Source organism: Suricata suricatta, chromosome 2, assembly GCF_006229205.1.
Source record: "Suricata suricatta isolate VVHF042 chromosome 2, meerkat_22Aug2017_6uvM2_HiC, whole genome shotgun sequence".
NCBI lineage: Eukaryota > Metazoa > Chordata > Mammalia > Carnivora > Herpestidae > Suricata > Suricata suricatta.
Genome location: NC_043701.1, coordinates 162,042,212 through 162,058,780, shown reverse-complemented (window position 1 = coordinate 162,058,780; position 16,569 = coordinate 162,042,212). Strand labels below are relative to the sequence as shown.

At 37.8% G+C, this 16,569-nt stretch overlaps 1 protein-coding gene across 1 annotated transcript in view; it reads left to right on the top strand.

Moving 5' to 3' along the window:
• Nucleotides 1–16,569, top strand: part of COL17A1 (collagen type XVII alpha 1 chain) — an 87,783-nt gene that overhangs the window by 21,322 nt on the left and 49,892 nt on the right. The window contains exon 6 of the mRNA XM_029932525.1: nucleotides 15,135–15,180. Coding sequence (XP_029788385.1) covers nucleotides 15,135–15,180 — 46 coding nt within the window. The remainder of the gene's footprint in view (nucleotides 1–15,134; nucleotides 15,181–16,569) is intronic.

Genomic DNA, 16,569 nt, shown 5'->3' with positions numbered 1-16,569 from the left:
CATCTCTACATGGAGGGGAGAAATCTGTGGCTACATGTAAGACCTCCTTCCCAAGTTGTTACAAGAAACCTAAACTTATTAATTTTATTGTCAGGCTTAACCCTATGCTGATTTTGCAAAATAACCAGTGATCTCTTCCATTTCTTCTTATGCATTTCCTGGGCCCCAGAACAAGCCTGATGGTGTTCTGGGGTGAGTGCACAGACTTTAATAAAGCTGGCAGTCTGATGGACTGCAAGAACTTCCTGAGAGCACAAGGGGGTGATTGTTGTGAGGCTTTTGGGTCATATGAGAGCTGATGAAATTAACTTACTATTTCAAAATCCCTTCCCAGCTTTTGTGATAAAATCCCCTTTGACAGTCAACTTATCAGATCTTGAACTAATGGAAATTCCCTCCCTACTCCCAACCCCATTTGTTTGAGCATCAGAGGAAACTCTCCCATCTTTCATCAAACACCCATTTTTGTCTCTCTCCTAACCTAAAACAAAATCCTAATAGTCTGATTAAATGAGTTAAGGTTTACATAAACAACTTAACTCTCCTAGCCCTTTCTCAGATGCCTGAGTTAACACAGACAAACCAAAAATGGAAACTCAAAGGTCACGTACCTGCTGCATTTTTATCCCTTTAATGGAAAAGTCCCCTTTTGTGCTTTTCCTGTGCCAAGAACACTGCTCTCCACCCACAAGTTACTGCTAAGAAAACAAGCAGACCTCAACATCGGTGGGAGGGTCTGTATTACAGTTAAGTCAGTATGACTGCAGTCAACCCAGATATTTCTTCTCAGTCTAGGTTTGTTTTTCCAGGTTTTTTATTTAGAAGGTCTACTTCCTTACAAAATTACCTATTGAAATGTTGTTTCAATTATGGTAATATATTATTATTGATGACCTACCTTATTTATGATAGTCTTGCGAGTTACACAGGATTATTATAAAATAATTGTAGTGAAGTTAAAGTTCCTTTTTGTTAGTTGTGGGGAAAGAGAAGGATTAATGGATCTTTTCTCTCTCTTTTAAAATTTTTTATTTAAATTCCAGTTAGTGAACATACAGTGTAATGTTTGTTTCAGGTACACAATGTAGTGATTCAGTGCTTCCATACAATACCCAGTGCTCATCACAACAAGTGCCCTCCTTAATCCCCATCACTTATATAACCCATCCCCCCCCCAACTCCCCTCTGGTGACCATCCATTTGTTCTCTATAGTTAGAAGTCTGTTTCTTGGTTGCATGTCTCTCTCCCCCTCTCTCTCCCTCTGGTCATTTGTTTTGTTTCTTAAATTCTTAAATTATGATGTGAAATCATATGGTATTTGTCTTTCTCAGACTGACTTATTTCGCTTAACATAATACTCTCTAGCTCCATCCATGTTGTTGTAAATGGCAAGATTTCATTCTTTTTATGGCTGAATAATATTCCATCGTGTGGGTGCAGAGATATGTATATAGTCGTCTTCTTTTTTTTTAATTTGAGAGATAGACAAATCTTAAGCAGGCTTCATAGTCAGCAGTGGAGCCCGACATAAGGCTCAATCCCATGACCCTGGGATCATGACCTGAGCCAAAACCAAGAGTCAGCCACTCAACCTACTGAGCCACCCAGGTACCCCATATACCACATCCTCTTTATCCATTCATCAGTGAGTGGACTTTTGGGCTCTTTCCATAATTTGGCTGTTGTCAATAGTGCTGCTATACACATCAGAGTGCGTGTATCCCTTTGAATTAGTATTTTTGTATTCTTTGGGTAAATACCTAGTAGTGCAATTGCTGGATTGGAGGGTAGTTCTATTTTCAACTTCGTGAGGAACCTCCATACTGTTTGCCAGAGTGACTGTACCAGTTTGTATTCCTACCAATGGTGCAAGAGGGTTCCCCTTTCTCCACATGGTCACCAACACCTGTTGTTTCTTGTATTGTTGATTTTAGCCATGCTGACAGGTGTGAGGTAGCTCACTGTAGTTTTTATTTGTATTTCCCTGATGATCATTAATGTTTTTAGCATCAGATTATTGGATCTTTATTATTTTTGTGGCTATTTAAAATTTTAATTAAGCCCTCTAGTTACAGGACAAAGAGTTGGGGGATTTGAGATAATCAGAAATGAAAATATTTTCTTTAAAATTTTAGTACCCCATTTCAGGTACTCTTCCTCCTGTGGCCACTTTATTTAATATAGATGAAATGAGCATAATCTGATAAACAGAGTACATGGCAAAAAAAAAAAAACCCTTATAAAATACATTTGATTTTATGCCACACTAGCTATCCTGCCTGTTCAAGTATCTTGTTAGTATGTAGAATGGCTAAGCTTACTTCTTACTCCCAAGAGAAATGACTGAGTGGTAAAAATCATTAAGAGCAGGGTTGTTCAGCTTAAGTTAATCATTGAGAATTGCTAAAACCTGCACAGGATTTTAGAGGCATGTACCTGGTTCACAATGTTTGAGAATCTAAGCTCCTTGGTATTTCAGATAGTTAAGAGGCTCAAAAAAGCACTTTGAACATTTCCCCAAATGCCATAGCAAAACAAGCAAACAAAAACCTGCATCTTAGTCCTGACTCTACCATAGATGACCTTCAATAACATATTTAGCTTATTTGGATCTTAATTTTCTCATTTGCATCATCATTAGGTGATCTCTAAGATCTCTTTGAGCTCCAACATTTTATAATATTAACCTTAAAGAAATTTTTTTTAAAAAACAAGAGAAAGAGGCACCTAAGTGGCTCAGTTGGTTAAGTGGTCGATTTCGGCTCAGGTTATGATCTTGAAGTTTGTGGGTTTGCGTCCCACTACAGGCTCTGTGCTCACAGCTCAGAGCCTGGAGCCTGCTTCCAATTCTGTGTGTATGTCTCTCTCTCTCTCTGCCCCTCTTCTACTCCTGCTCTGTCTCTCTCCCTCTCTCTCAAAATTAAATAAACATTTAAAAAATGTAAAACATTAGAATGATGCCCAGCTTTACTAAAATTAGTCTCAAAGGTTCTTGCATCTTCTGAGAATTGGTACTAGTAAATCTTGGGTGGTTGTGGTCTTGACAGTGAGGGAGCTACATTTGAGTCTTTACATTTGAGATGAATCATTCTCAACATTTGAAATGTGAATATCTCTTTTTAAGGTCAAAGTATTTTACAGAGTTCCACATGATGATATTTGTACTTTTGGAATCAAGTGATTAAAAAAATCAGGCAATGCCAGAGGGATATTTTGGCTTCATTAACATTTAAAATGACTTTCTATTTTATTATTCATATCAACATTTATGTGTATTTAGAGAATACCATTACTTATTATGTATCTAAGTTTGGAGAATATTATATATTATTATGTATCAGTGAGGATGCTTTCAACTCTAATAACTGAAAATGCCAATTCAATTTGGCTTAAATAAGGAAGTTTATGGGTTGTCTGGGTGACTCAGTCAGTTGGGCTTCTGACTTTGGCTCAGGTCATGATTTTGCAGTTCACGAGTTCGAGCCCCATGTCGGGCACTGTGCTGACCACTCATAGCCTGAAGCCTGCCTCAGATTCTGTGTCTCCCTCTCTCTCTGCCCCTCCCCTGCTCATACTCTGTCTCTCTCTGTCTAAAAAATAAATAAAACATTGAAAAAAGATAAGGAAATTTATAATCTCACTTACAAGGAATCCAGAGATAGGGTGTCTCCATGACTGTTTATTCTGGCGCTCAAAGTTGTCATTGAGGAACAAGGATGTTTTCAATTCTCATCTCCTCACTGTGGTGATTTTGCTTTTGTTGCTGTAGTGTTTTAACAATTTGACATCACATTCAGACATAACAAAATCCTGAAAAAGCAAAGGCTTATCTCTTCTTTGTCTCCTGAGAAGCAATAAGCCTTTCCCAAAAGTCCCTAGATAGGCTTTCTTCATGTACAGTTGGTGAGAAATGGATCACAGTTCCTTCCTAAATCCATCATTAGCAAGGGCAGAAGGTTAAAAGGAGAAGTGTGGGGGTAGAATTGGGAAGCTGCCACCATGACCGCTATACCAGATAATACGTTCTCAGTCTATACAGAACACTATGCACAGAGCCTTGGTAATAAGTTGACATGTACTGCCCATTTCTCCTTCCAAATACTCTGGAAATCCTTGGTTAAACTGTCTCCGTTATACCAAAGTCCATAACACTCACAACACTCTTAATGATTTGTATTTTTTTATGGATTAAAGAAATCAAATCAAGCAAATCAGCCTGTATATGCTTTTCTAGAGGATAAATCTCAAATACTGCTATGAATAGCACATGTCATACTTTCTTAGTATTTAATGTTGCTACTGAAAAAATAGAGAGATCTGCCCACTGAACCAGTCTCAAAAGAGATCACAGAGATTATGACTGGATATCAATACTGCCAATTATGTCTGCTACAAGAGTAGTAATAATAGGGGTCAGTCAGAAATAAAGACTTTCTTAGACAAACAAAATTGAGAGCATGAGTTGTCAATAGACCTATCTCTCAAGAAATGTTAAAAGAAGATTTTTTAGGGGTGCCTGGGTGGCTCCATCGGTTGAGTATCCGACTTCGGCTGAGATCATGATCTCACAGCTCCTGAGTTTGAGCCCCACATCGGGCTCTGTGCTGGAATCTCAGAGCCTGGAGCCTGCTTCGAATTATGTGTGTCCCTCTCTCTCTGCCCCTCCCCTGCTCATGATTTGTCTCTCTCAGTCTCTCAAAAATAATGTTAAAAAAAATTTTTTATTAAAAAAAGAAGATTATTTAGAAATGAGGATAATTATTTAGGTCAGAAACTCAGGTCTACATAAAGTAAGGAAGAGAACTGAAAAAGGAATAAATGAAGGTACAATAAAAACTTATATTTTTCTTATTACTAATTGCTCTAACAGACAATTTGCTCAAAATGCACACACATACATATGTGTGTATGTGTGTGGGGTATATATAATATATGCTTGTATGTAAGTAAAGTGAAAGATAGCAATGATACAAAGGACTGGAGGGAGAAGTTAGAATTATTTTGCTATTATAAGATACTCACACTACCATGAAGTGGTATCATTTTTGTATAAGTGGACTTTAGTTGGAAATGTAAACTCTAGGGCAACCAGTAAAAAAAAAAAAAAAAAAAACTTTAAAAAGAGGTATAACCTAGAAAGGAGAGAAACTGGAATCATATAAACACTCAATTAACATCACAAAGGCCAGAAAAAGAATAGAAGACAAAAATAGAAACAAAGAACAAGGATAACAAAGAAAACAGTAACAGATAAGATAGGTATTAATCTAGCTATTATTGATCATCACTTTGAATGTCAATGGTCTAAATATCTAAAAAACACAGTTGTCAGAGTAGATCAAAACACAAGACCCAATTATATGTTGTTTATAAGAAACCCACTTTAAATATAAAAACATATAGATCAAAAGTATGGATAAAAAATAAAAAGATGGAGAAAAATTACCATGCTATCACTGAAGAAATTAGTAATAGCTTTTTAATTTCAGACAAATCAGACTTCAAAGCAAGGAAAATTCTCAGGGATAAAGAAAGCAGTACATAAAGAAAAATAGGTCAATTCTAGAATAAGACAGGACAATCCTTAATGTGTATGCATCAAAAATAGAGCATCAAACTATATGAAGCAAACAGTAATAGAATTGCAAAGAGAAACAGATGAATCCACTATCAGAGTTGGAGACTTTGACATGCCTCTATCAGAAATGGACAGATCCAGGAGCATCTGGTGGCTTATTTGGTTAAGTGTCCAACTTAGGCTCAGGTCATGATCTTATGGTTTGTGAGTTTGAGCCCTTCATCGGGCTCACTGCTGTCTGCATAGAGCTTGCTTTGCATCCTCTGTACCCCTTTCTCTCTGCCCCTCCCCTACTCTCTCTTTTCTCAAATATAAATGTTAAAAAAAATGGAAATGGACAGATCCAACAGGCAAAATATCAGTAATGACATAGCTGAATTCAATAACACTATCAATCACCAACATCTATAGACTACTTCATCCAACAAGAGCAGAATACACATTCTTAAGATCACACTGAACATTTATCAAGGTAGACCATGCTCTGGGCCATGAATATACCTTAAAAAATTTAAAGAATAGAAATCATACAATGTCTGCTCTTAATGACATGGAATTGAACTAGAAATCAACAGAAAGATAACTGGAAAATCCCAAATACTTAGAGATTAAACAACATTATTCTGAATAACACAGGAATCAAAGGAAATATCAAGGTAAATTTTAAAATATTTTGAACTAAATGAAAATGAAAACCACTATATGTGTTATCAGAATTTGTGATATGCAGTTAAAGCAATGTTTAGAGGGAAACTGATAGCATCGTATGCTAATATTTAAAAAGAAGAAAGATCTAAAATCAATCATCTAATTTTCCACATTAGGAAATGAGAAAAAGAGCAAATTAAAAACAAAAGAATCAGAAGAAAAGAAATAACAAGAATTATAGCAAAAATCTATGAAACTGAAAACAAGAAACCAATAGAGAAAATAAAAGAAACCAGAAGTTGGTTCTTTGAAAAGATCAATAAAATTGATTAGCCTGTAGTAGGCAGGCTAACTAAGAAAGAGTTCATAAATTACTACTGTCAGAGGTGAAGGAGAGGACATTATTACAGATCCTACTGACATTAAAAGGATAGTAAGGGAATACTATAGAGCGCCTGGCTGGCTCAGTTGGTAGAGCATGTGACTCTTAATCTCAGGGTTGTAAGTTTGAGCCCCATACTGGGCATAGAGTTTACTTTAAAAATAATTTTTTAATTTTTTTAAAGAAATAATTATAACTCTATGCCCACAAATTTGATAACATAGATGAAATAGACCAGTTCCTTGAAAGATATGATTTGCCAAAACTCACACAAAAAGAAATAGACTATTGGGATAGGCCTATATCTCTTAAAGTAATGGAATCAATAATTAATAATCTTTTTTTAAAAAGCATCAGTCCCACACATATTCACTGGTGACTTTTACCAAACATTTAAGGAAGAAATTACACCAATCCTCTATAATCCCTTTCAGACATTAGTAACAGAGGAAATACTTCCTAATTTATTTTATAAACCCAGAATTACCCAAATACCAATACCAGACAAAAATATCACAAGAAAACTAGAGACCAATATCTTTCATGAACATAGATGTAAAATTCTCAAAAAAAAAATTAGCAAATTAGAGGCACTTGGCTGGTTCAGACCAAGTTCTGCTCAGGTCATGATCTCATGGCTTGTGAGTTTGAGCCCCACATTGTGCTCTGGGCTGACAGCTCAGAGCCCAGAGCCTGCTTTGGATTCTGTTTCAGTCTCTCCCTGTCCTTCCCCTTCTCACACACTGTCCTCTATCTCTCTTAAATGTAAATAAACATTAAAAAAATTTTAATTAGCAAATCAAACACGTCGATGTGTAAAGATAATTGTACACAATTCTTCAAGTTAAATTTATCCCAGATATGCTAGGCTGGTTCAACATTTGAAATCAATTATTGAATCCATCATGTCGATAGGCTAAAAAAGAAAAACCACATATTCATGTTAATAGATACAAACACATAGATCAATGGCACATAAAGAGAGTTCAGAAATAGATCCATACTTCTAGAAGTAATTGATTTTTTGACAAATTTGCAAAGGTAATTCAATGGAAAAAAGGATCATCTTTTCAACAAATGGTGTTGGAACAACTGGACATCCTATGGAAAAAATAAATAAATACACCTTAATGGATACCTCTCACCTTATGTAAAAATTAACTCAAAATTATTCATAGACATAAATTTAAAGCTGAAAATAATAAAACTTCTAGAAAAAATACACAAGAAAATCCTCAATAACTTGGGTTAGGAAGGTTTCTTAGACATGGCTCTAATATACAATTCATAACAGGAAAAAAATGATAAATTGGACTTCCTCTCCAAAATGTTCTATTAAGAAAATTACAAGTCTAGCCACAGACTAGGATAAAATATTTGCAAAAACACCTCAAAGAGGATTTATACCCAGAATACATACAGAATTATCAGAATTCAATAATAAGAAAACAACCCAATTTGAAAATGGACAAAGATCTCAACAGACAGTTCACCAATATGTGAAAATATATGAATGGGAAATAAGCACACGAAATGATGGTCCACATCATCAGTCAAGAGAGAAATGCAAATTAGAGCCATAACATAATACCATTCCACACTTACTAGAATGACGAAAATCAAACAAATGTACAATATCAAGAGCTGACAAAGACATAGAATAACATGAACTCTCATACATGACTGGTAGAGATGCAAAATGTTATGAACATTTTTTTAAAAAGTTGCCAGTGTCTTAAATTAAATTTGTATCTACCTAGGTCAGCATTCCACTTCTAGCTTTTTCCCCAAGAGAAATAAAAATTTGTGTTCATACAAAATCTGAATATAATGTTTAAAGCAATTTCATTCATGGAAACTAATTTGACAATAAACTATTAAAAAAAATTTATGAATGTCAATTCATAACTGACAGAAACTGGACACAATCCAAATGTCCATCAACATATGGTTGTATAAAAACTGTATATCCAATAATGTAATATTACTTAGTGATAAAAAAAAAGAGGCAAACTAATGATGTACACAACATGGATGAATCTCAAATCCTACCAAGAAGCCAGCCTCAAAAGGCTATGGATTGTAGGATTCCATTACATGACATCCTGGAAGAAGCAAACCTAGGAATAGGAAACAGACTAGTATTTGACAGGAGCTGGAGATGGGGGTGGATTACAATGGTGCACTATGGAATTTGGGGGTGTGATGGAACTGTTCTAGATCTTGAATGTGGTGATTATACAACTCTATGCATTTGTCAAAACTCATGGGACACACGAAAAAGGGTAAACTTTACTGGACTTAAATTATCTGATTTACATCTGATTCTGGCAAATGGCTAAAACACTAAGGGCACCATTTGGTGTAAGAAGTGGTGGGAACCACTGATGTAAGAATAGTTTGGAAATTTTTAGATGAGTGTTATAATCACTGGAATGTTGAGTCAATGAGCATGTCAGGGAACAAGACCTGATTTCAGTATGAGTCTATGTACTAGAGATATACCCGTGAGGAAAATAGTGGTAACCACAAACCAGATAACAGGGTGAGGTCTTTATCTTAATGAAGATAGTCCTTGTGCAGACATGTTTTGTGAGAACCAAGCCCATCTTCTGAATCATGGAATATAGTTCAAGAAAATGCTCATCACCTGATACAGATGTTTCAGATCTTTGGGCTAAAAGCCATTAAAATCCAGTAATAAATCCTTCTGTCATGTGGCTTCCTGCTATTTTGTTGAATTGTTTTTCTTTGCTCACCAAAAGGGATCAGGTCTAACATATCTGTCTATTTAAACAACCAGCCTATTTATATTTAGTAATTCATTTTTGAGAGCTCATTTATTTCCTATGAGCAATATTGAACTTACCATCTCCTTGATGCTTCTAACATTTCTTCCATGTAGTTTCTGAGCACATAAAGTACCAATAACTTGGTTTACCCCAATTCTTAGAGAGGTTTAACACTGCCAGGGTGGTCAGGTACACAGTGCCAAACAGAAGACTAGGAATGACTTCCATAAATGGGGTAATCTTTTGGAATCTAAGGGATATATTTTCTCTGATTATGAAAGGAAAGCAATTGCTAAGACTAACACTTCACATACTTTTCTTTGGCTCATTGCTGTCTTTTGGTAAAAAGTAATCTATAAATGTTTATTATCAGAAACAAGTTACAGGGGTGCCTGACTGGCTCAGTCAGAGGAGTGTGCCACTCTTGATCTCAGGGTTGTAAGCTGGAGCCCCACATTGGATATAGAAATTACTTAAATAAATAAATATTGGGGGGGAAAAGAAAAGAAACGAATTACAGATCATTTTGTAGGGCATGTGTTAACAATAATACATGATGGTTTTAAACTAATTAAGTGCATTATCTACAGGTGATAATATTCTAATATTATCCCATTGTCTTAATATCTAAATTCTTCAAGATAGAACCAAAACCATTTTTTTAACCTCCCAAGTGTTAAGTAATGAACATAGGACCAAAAAAATGAAGGCAGGGAAAAGTCCAGACCAGGAGAATGATCTTTTTTTCCCCTCCCATATCTTCCTGTAAGCTCTAACAGGTGGCCTCTTGAGGAAGGTAGAAGGTGGCCTTTAGAATGAGAGAAAAGGAGGGAAGTTGCTCTGGTCACTGGTTGACTTGGGAAAATCTCGGTGTCATCCTAAGCCCTACCCTCTTTGTCATCCTAGGAGCATTCACTAAATGCAGTCTGTTTGCCCAACTTCCCTGATATTGGCCCCTTTGGTTCCTTTCCTTTTTCATCTTTTCAGCCTTTATCTTTCACCTAAACTATTGCCCTAGTGTCCTTACTGATCTCATCTCTTCCAATCCACTCTACACTGTCACCATATTCATCTTTGTTCTACCCAGTTCTCATCATTCCATTTTTTGCCTTCCCATAAATCCCTCTCACCCACAGAATGATGTAGACATTCCTCAGGCTGGCACTTCAGATTCCCCATGATCCAGCTGGCATGCCCTGCATTTCCAACCTTTCCCTATCTCCTCTTTTTTCACAGTGTGTTTTACCATCCTCCACCCAAGCCTTACTCTTTCCTGTGTCTGTGCCTCTCATGCAGAATGCTGTGCTTGAAATTTCAGCTCCACCTTCAGCTTCTTAATACCACCCATCCTTTTCAGTCCAGCTCAAATGACATCTCTTTCATGAAACATTAGCTGACGCCCACAACTGGATATCCACATATCCTTTTTGTTTTGTATTGTAAATTCCTTAAAGGCATGTTTTACATCTCATACTCAGTTGTGTCTATACACTCAATGCCTTGCTCATAGTAGACAGTAGGTACTTGTTCACTCATTCAACAAATGTGTATGGGTTCCAAGTATATAAATGAATGAATAGATCTGAAATTAGAAATGGAAGAAAAGAAACCAGGTGCTTTGTTATAATAAAGCCAGCAAGGATCACAGTTTGGGAACAATTCGAGAATGATTATAGAGAGGAAAAGCAGAAGGAGACCTTAAGCCCACATGTGAAGAGCAGGAATTGGTACTATTTCTTAGCTGCATCCTTCCAAAAGCCAACTTGCTCCATAACTATGACATATGCTGTTGTTATAATTGTTTACAGGGAAGTCCTATTATCCAGGAGTACAGGCAAACAAGAGAAAGTTAGGCAGAAATATGGTCTTCTAGTCTTAGAAAGATAGTAGCAAACCACAAGTAATTATTATATCATTTTTATTTTAATATGTAGGAATTCTTTTTTTTTAATTAGTGGACTTACTATCCAACAAAAGAGCTGAATCAATGATTGTAGATACTGGAATTATTTCATTAAATATAAAATGATTTTCTCTCATCTCCTACTCAGTGAACTTCTTACTGTCTCTTAGGAACGCGCAGTAAGTATATCCCAAAGCTTCAGGATTCCTGGATGGAAGTTTCATGAGAACAACATATCACTACCATATCATGTTTTATGAGAAGAGGGTCACAAAATTGGTAGAAATCCACTGATAGGGTACATTTCTTTAAACCAAGTAAGTAAAGAATACTCTGGGTTCACAAAGATTAATGAAGCAATGAATAGTCACTTGACAAAAACACTCACCCTGTTACCAAAAAGTGGATTTACACATCACTTTTCAGAAACCTGGCAACCATGTAAAATAAGGTCCACCCACATTCACGTTGCTCAGCAAGTGATGAGAATTTGGGCACCAGGTGCCAATCTGGGCTACATGTGAACAGGCACCCTTTCTCCCAACCTATTTAAAAGTTAGTAGATCATTTGGGGGGGGATGATATTTTTCCGGTTGCCTCTTAAGGAAATCTTCTTTCTAGTCCATCATAAATTGATTAAACGTGACTCATTTACAAAGCTTTGAATGGAGCAGGGAACAAAAAAACACCTTTCCGGTGTCTTAGTCACTGCTACTTCCTAACTCTGACTCTTTTTTGTTCCTTCATTTTAGCAAGGATTTTGCTGTTTTCTGGTTAATTTAAAACATGTAAAAGACAACTCCTGTAGCACCAGGAGTATGGTAGGCAGTTAATGAATGTTGAATGAATATAGGGTTTCTTTCACTCCATGTACCAAGGTAATGTCTTCTTATAAATGATTTTGCTAAGGGGCTCAGTTGCTTCAGTGTCTGACTTCAGCTCAGGTCATGAGCTTATGGTTTGTGGGTTTGAGCCCCATGCAGGGCTTTGCACTGACAGTGTGGAGTCTGCTTTGACTTCTGTCTCCATCTCTTTCCCCCTCCCCTACTCATGATCTCTCTCTATCAAACATTAAATTTTTTAAATAAATAAATGATTTTTGCAAACTCAATAAATGGTGAACATTGAGTAACTAGAATATAAACACCTGAATTCTTTTAATTTCCTTCTCTCCCAAAGTGCCTAGTATAGGACTGTGTAAACAGCGCACACACAGACACACACACACAGGCTTATTAGCTATTGAGTTAGCTTAGAGGATCTTGGATGAATTACTTTAGGGTTTATGTATTTTGGGTCTGACTTTTCCATTCTCCCTGGAGAGTACCAATGTTATTACAGGACCCCAAAGGGAGAGAAAAAGCCATGCTGATTCCAAAAGTTGGGTAGTATGTTTGATTTTATATAGTGGTTATAGTTAAATAACTGATTGGTACATGATTGCCAAGTTCTAATAGACAGATTTTTATCTAAAAGCATCAATAAACCATACCAACACCATAATGCTCTTGACTGCAAATATCCCCACTATTTGGATGGTTTTCGTTCTGATTTAAGTGGTTATTTGCTCTCAAACCACTTATCTATTTTGATATTGCCTACTTCCTTTCAGCTCAAAGCTATGGGCATATTTAAATTTTAATGATACACAATGCAGTGGGTAATGAGGGTTGGAGGAATATAGGCTCTGCCACTGTGTAAAAAACAAAAACAAAAACAAAAAAAACCCTGTTCTCCTCTTGTGTCTTCCTTTATTCTCACATCACTACCAAGCCTGCAACACTTTGGACGCTCTGGTCACCAAAGGAGGAGGAGGAGGGTGCCCTCATCAGACAACTCTGCAACATCAGCTGTGTGTCCTACAATTTAGCTCCACTCTGACACTGTCTGCTTGGAGACAAAGGCAGATCCCACAGCTTCAGTTCTAAGAGACTGTCCTCCACTTCAGATGCCAGTTGTAAGTCATAGGTCCCCAGGTTACCCACAACCTCTGACAAACTTGGCTACAAATCAGAGGTTCCTGGGACCTCCTCCCCCTTGGAATCAATTATTTGCTAGAGCAGCTCACAGGACTCAGGGAAACACTTATTTATGTTTACCAGTTTATTAAAGGACATGATAAAGGATACAGATGAATAGCCAGACTAAGAGATGCATTGGGTGAGGTCTGGGAGCATCCTGAGCACTGGAACTTCTGTCCCTGTGGAGCTGGGATGTGTTGCCTCCTGGTCCATGGATGTGTTCACCAACCTGGAAGTTCTGTGAACCCTATACCATTGGTTTTGTATGAAGGCTTCCTCAGGTAGTTATGATCAATCATTAACTCCATTTATAGCCACTTTTTAAGTATAAAATCTTTGGTTTAGTTACTCAACCTCCCTGAATTTCACTTTTCTCAGCTATAAAAGTTAAAACAATATAATAGCACACCTCTTAGCATTGCTATAGGGATTAAATAAAATAATGTATGTATTATCTGGCACACAATAGACCTTAGAAAATTCTAATTCCAGTCTCTATTCTTTTTTAATAATCCAAACACTGATACAGTGCCAGTATAGAGTTGCTTCCTAATATCAATTTAAGAACATTTTCCACGTACCTTAAAACACCTCCCTGCCATGGCTAATGAGGCCCTGTTCTCTCTCTAGCTTTACTCTCACTGCGGCCCTACCTTCATATGGTAGACTTAAATAGATTGGCATCACATTTCCTCAAATTCATCACGCTTCTACTTCAGAGCCTTCTCAAATATTTTCTTCCCTGTCTAGATTCTAGAAGATTCTCAACCCCTCCTTTCACCTGTATGACCTCTGCTTAAACTTTCTCTATCAGTCTAAAAGTTACCTTCTTAGCAAGACTTGCCCTTCCGCCCTACTCTGGATGATCTGTCCTCTTTTCATCTCTGGTAGTATCCAGAATTCTTTCTTTATGTGTGCATAATTGTTTGGGTTATGCACATCATTTGTTATAAATTGTGTCTCCTGCACCCAAATTTAGATGGTGATGTCTAATCCCCATTACTTTAGAATGTGACCACAATCTGTAGATATGGCTTTTTTAATGTTAATTTATTTTTGAGAGAGAGAGAGAGAGATAACAAGCAAGCAAGTATGAGCAGGGGAGGGGCAGAGAGAGAGAGACAGAGAATCCCAAGAAGGCTTTGTGCTGTCAATGCAGAGCCTAATGCAGGGCTCAATCCCATGAACCTTGAGATCGTGATCGGAACTGAAATCAAGAGTCAGAAGCTTAATTGAATGAGCCACCTTGGTGCCCCTCAAGATACGTAATTACCATGAGGCTGTTAGAATGGGCCTTAACAGAATCTGACTGGTATCCCTCTAAGAAGAGGAGATTAGATTAGGAACATAGTAAGAGAGACCGTGGGGATGCACACACGCTCACAAGCACACACACACACACACACACACACACACACACACACACACAGAAAGGCCAAGTGAGAACACAGCAGGAAGATAGCCCTCTACAAGCCAAGACAGAGGCCTCAGGAGAAACCCAAGCTGCCTACACCTGGTTTTGGACTTCCAGCCTCCAGAACTGTGAGAGAATGAATCTCTGTTGTGTAAGCCACCAGAATTTTGTTCTTGCAGTCTTATTAGAGTAACACATTGTTTAAGACCTATCTTGTTCCACCAGACTGTGAACTCTGTGAGAATAGAGAATATGTCTACATTTCACCACTAAACTCTCAACAAATAGTTTAATGTCTGGCTCTAAGCAGGAGCCAACCTGTTTTTGTTTAACTCACGAATGAATGAATGATGCAGCTTATGTCAATTTTGTGCTGAAAGCTCTCCATCTTCCAGATTCTCCAGTGCTCCTTTCCCATGACATGGATAGCAGACACGTTGAGTAAGTATTTATTTGGGGTAGGTAGGAACATCCCAGAAAGCGAGAACCTAGCAGTATCACATTTTAGGTCCTCGAAAGGATCCTGAAGTGTGTGACTCCAGCACAGAATCTTGGGAGCTTAGGAATGAAACCGCTGCAGGTGGGACTAGGTGGTGGCCTGCTACCCTTCTACATGGTATAAGTGCCTATGGTGGCAGGGCACAGACACGCATTAGTGCTACACTGCAGGAATCCTCCGGCTCCCCTCAGGATTGGGAATACCACCTAAGTGAGTCCCGGGTTCAGACCTCCCATTTTACCAATACCAAGAATCTCAAGCTAGTCTTTACGGGTCCTGGAGAGCCCAATGCTTAGCAGGTATTCAAGAGAAGTATGCAGAGTGGTATAAATTGACCCTTTAAGGAAGTCTAACGGGTCCATGGAATGTAGCTGAGGCTCCAGAGTTTTTAAGAGTCCACACATGTCTTCGGGTGTCTGGAGACTGTGTTTGCCTGATTTGAATGTCAAGAAAATCCTTAACCATCCTCAACAGTATCTATCCATTAGCTACTGGCTAAATGCCTAAAGTCCTGTCACTAATATGTCACTCTTGGGAGCAAACATCACTCTCTCTGGCTGCCCCTTTAAATAAAATTAATCCCTATGCCACCAGTTGTGCCACATCTGCAGTCACTAACATCTTATTCTAAATAAGTTTGCCCGTTTCCTCCAGGTGGGCTTGACCTGGCTTGGGTCAGAATGCAGGGAAGAAGGCAAAGGCATATACAGGAGAAACAGGTCTTAAATATAAATCGTGCCAACTTCACAGGTTTTCCAGGGCTCCAGCCTCTTGACCACAGGCCCCCACAATCTTGGCCACATAATGAATCATGCATTTTGGGGTTTTTATTATTCTGTGGTGGAAAGGAAGGGGAAAACCAAATTGTGGTAGTTCTCTGGCTATGGAAGATAAGGAGAAGTAATAAAAGGCATTTCCTTTACTTTTGTTCCCTTTTCCCTATGGACACATAAATGGTTAATGTGCCTACCCCTGTAGGAGAAACTTTCTGCTCCTGTGAAGTTTGGTTCCTGGAGGCAGATCTTTTTTAAATGCAGCAAGTGTTGGATAATTGGAAGGGTGGAGTCACTGTAAACCTGACACACCTTTGTCAGGACTTGTTAGAGAGCAAAGAACTGAAAGGAACAAGGGGGAGAGCAGGAGAAGTGAACATTTTTGAAAGATCACTCAGCTCTAACACACCTGGGCTGGGTCTGGATAAAAAAAAGTGGGGCCCGCAAACATCTTGGAGAAAACACCAGGAGGAGAAAGAGAGAGGGGGGTTTATTCAAAGTTGTTTCCAGTTCCTTCCAAATCTCAAAGAGGTAAGTAACAGGAGGTATTTGCCCTTC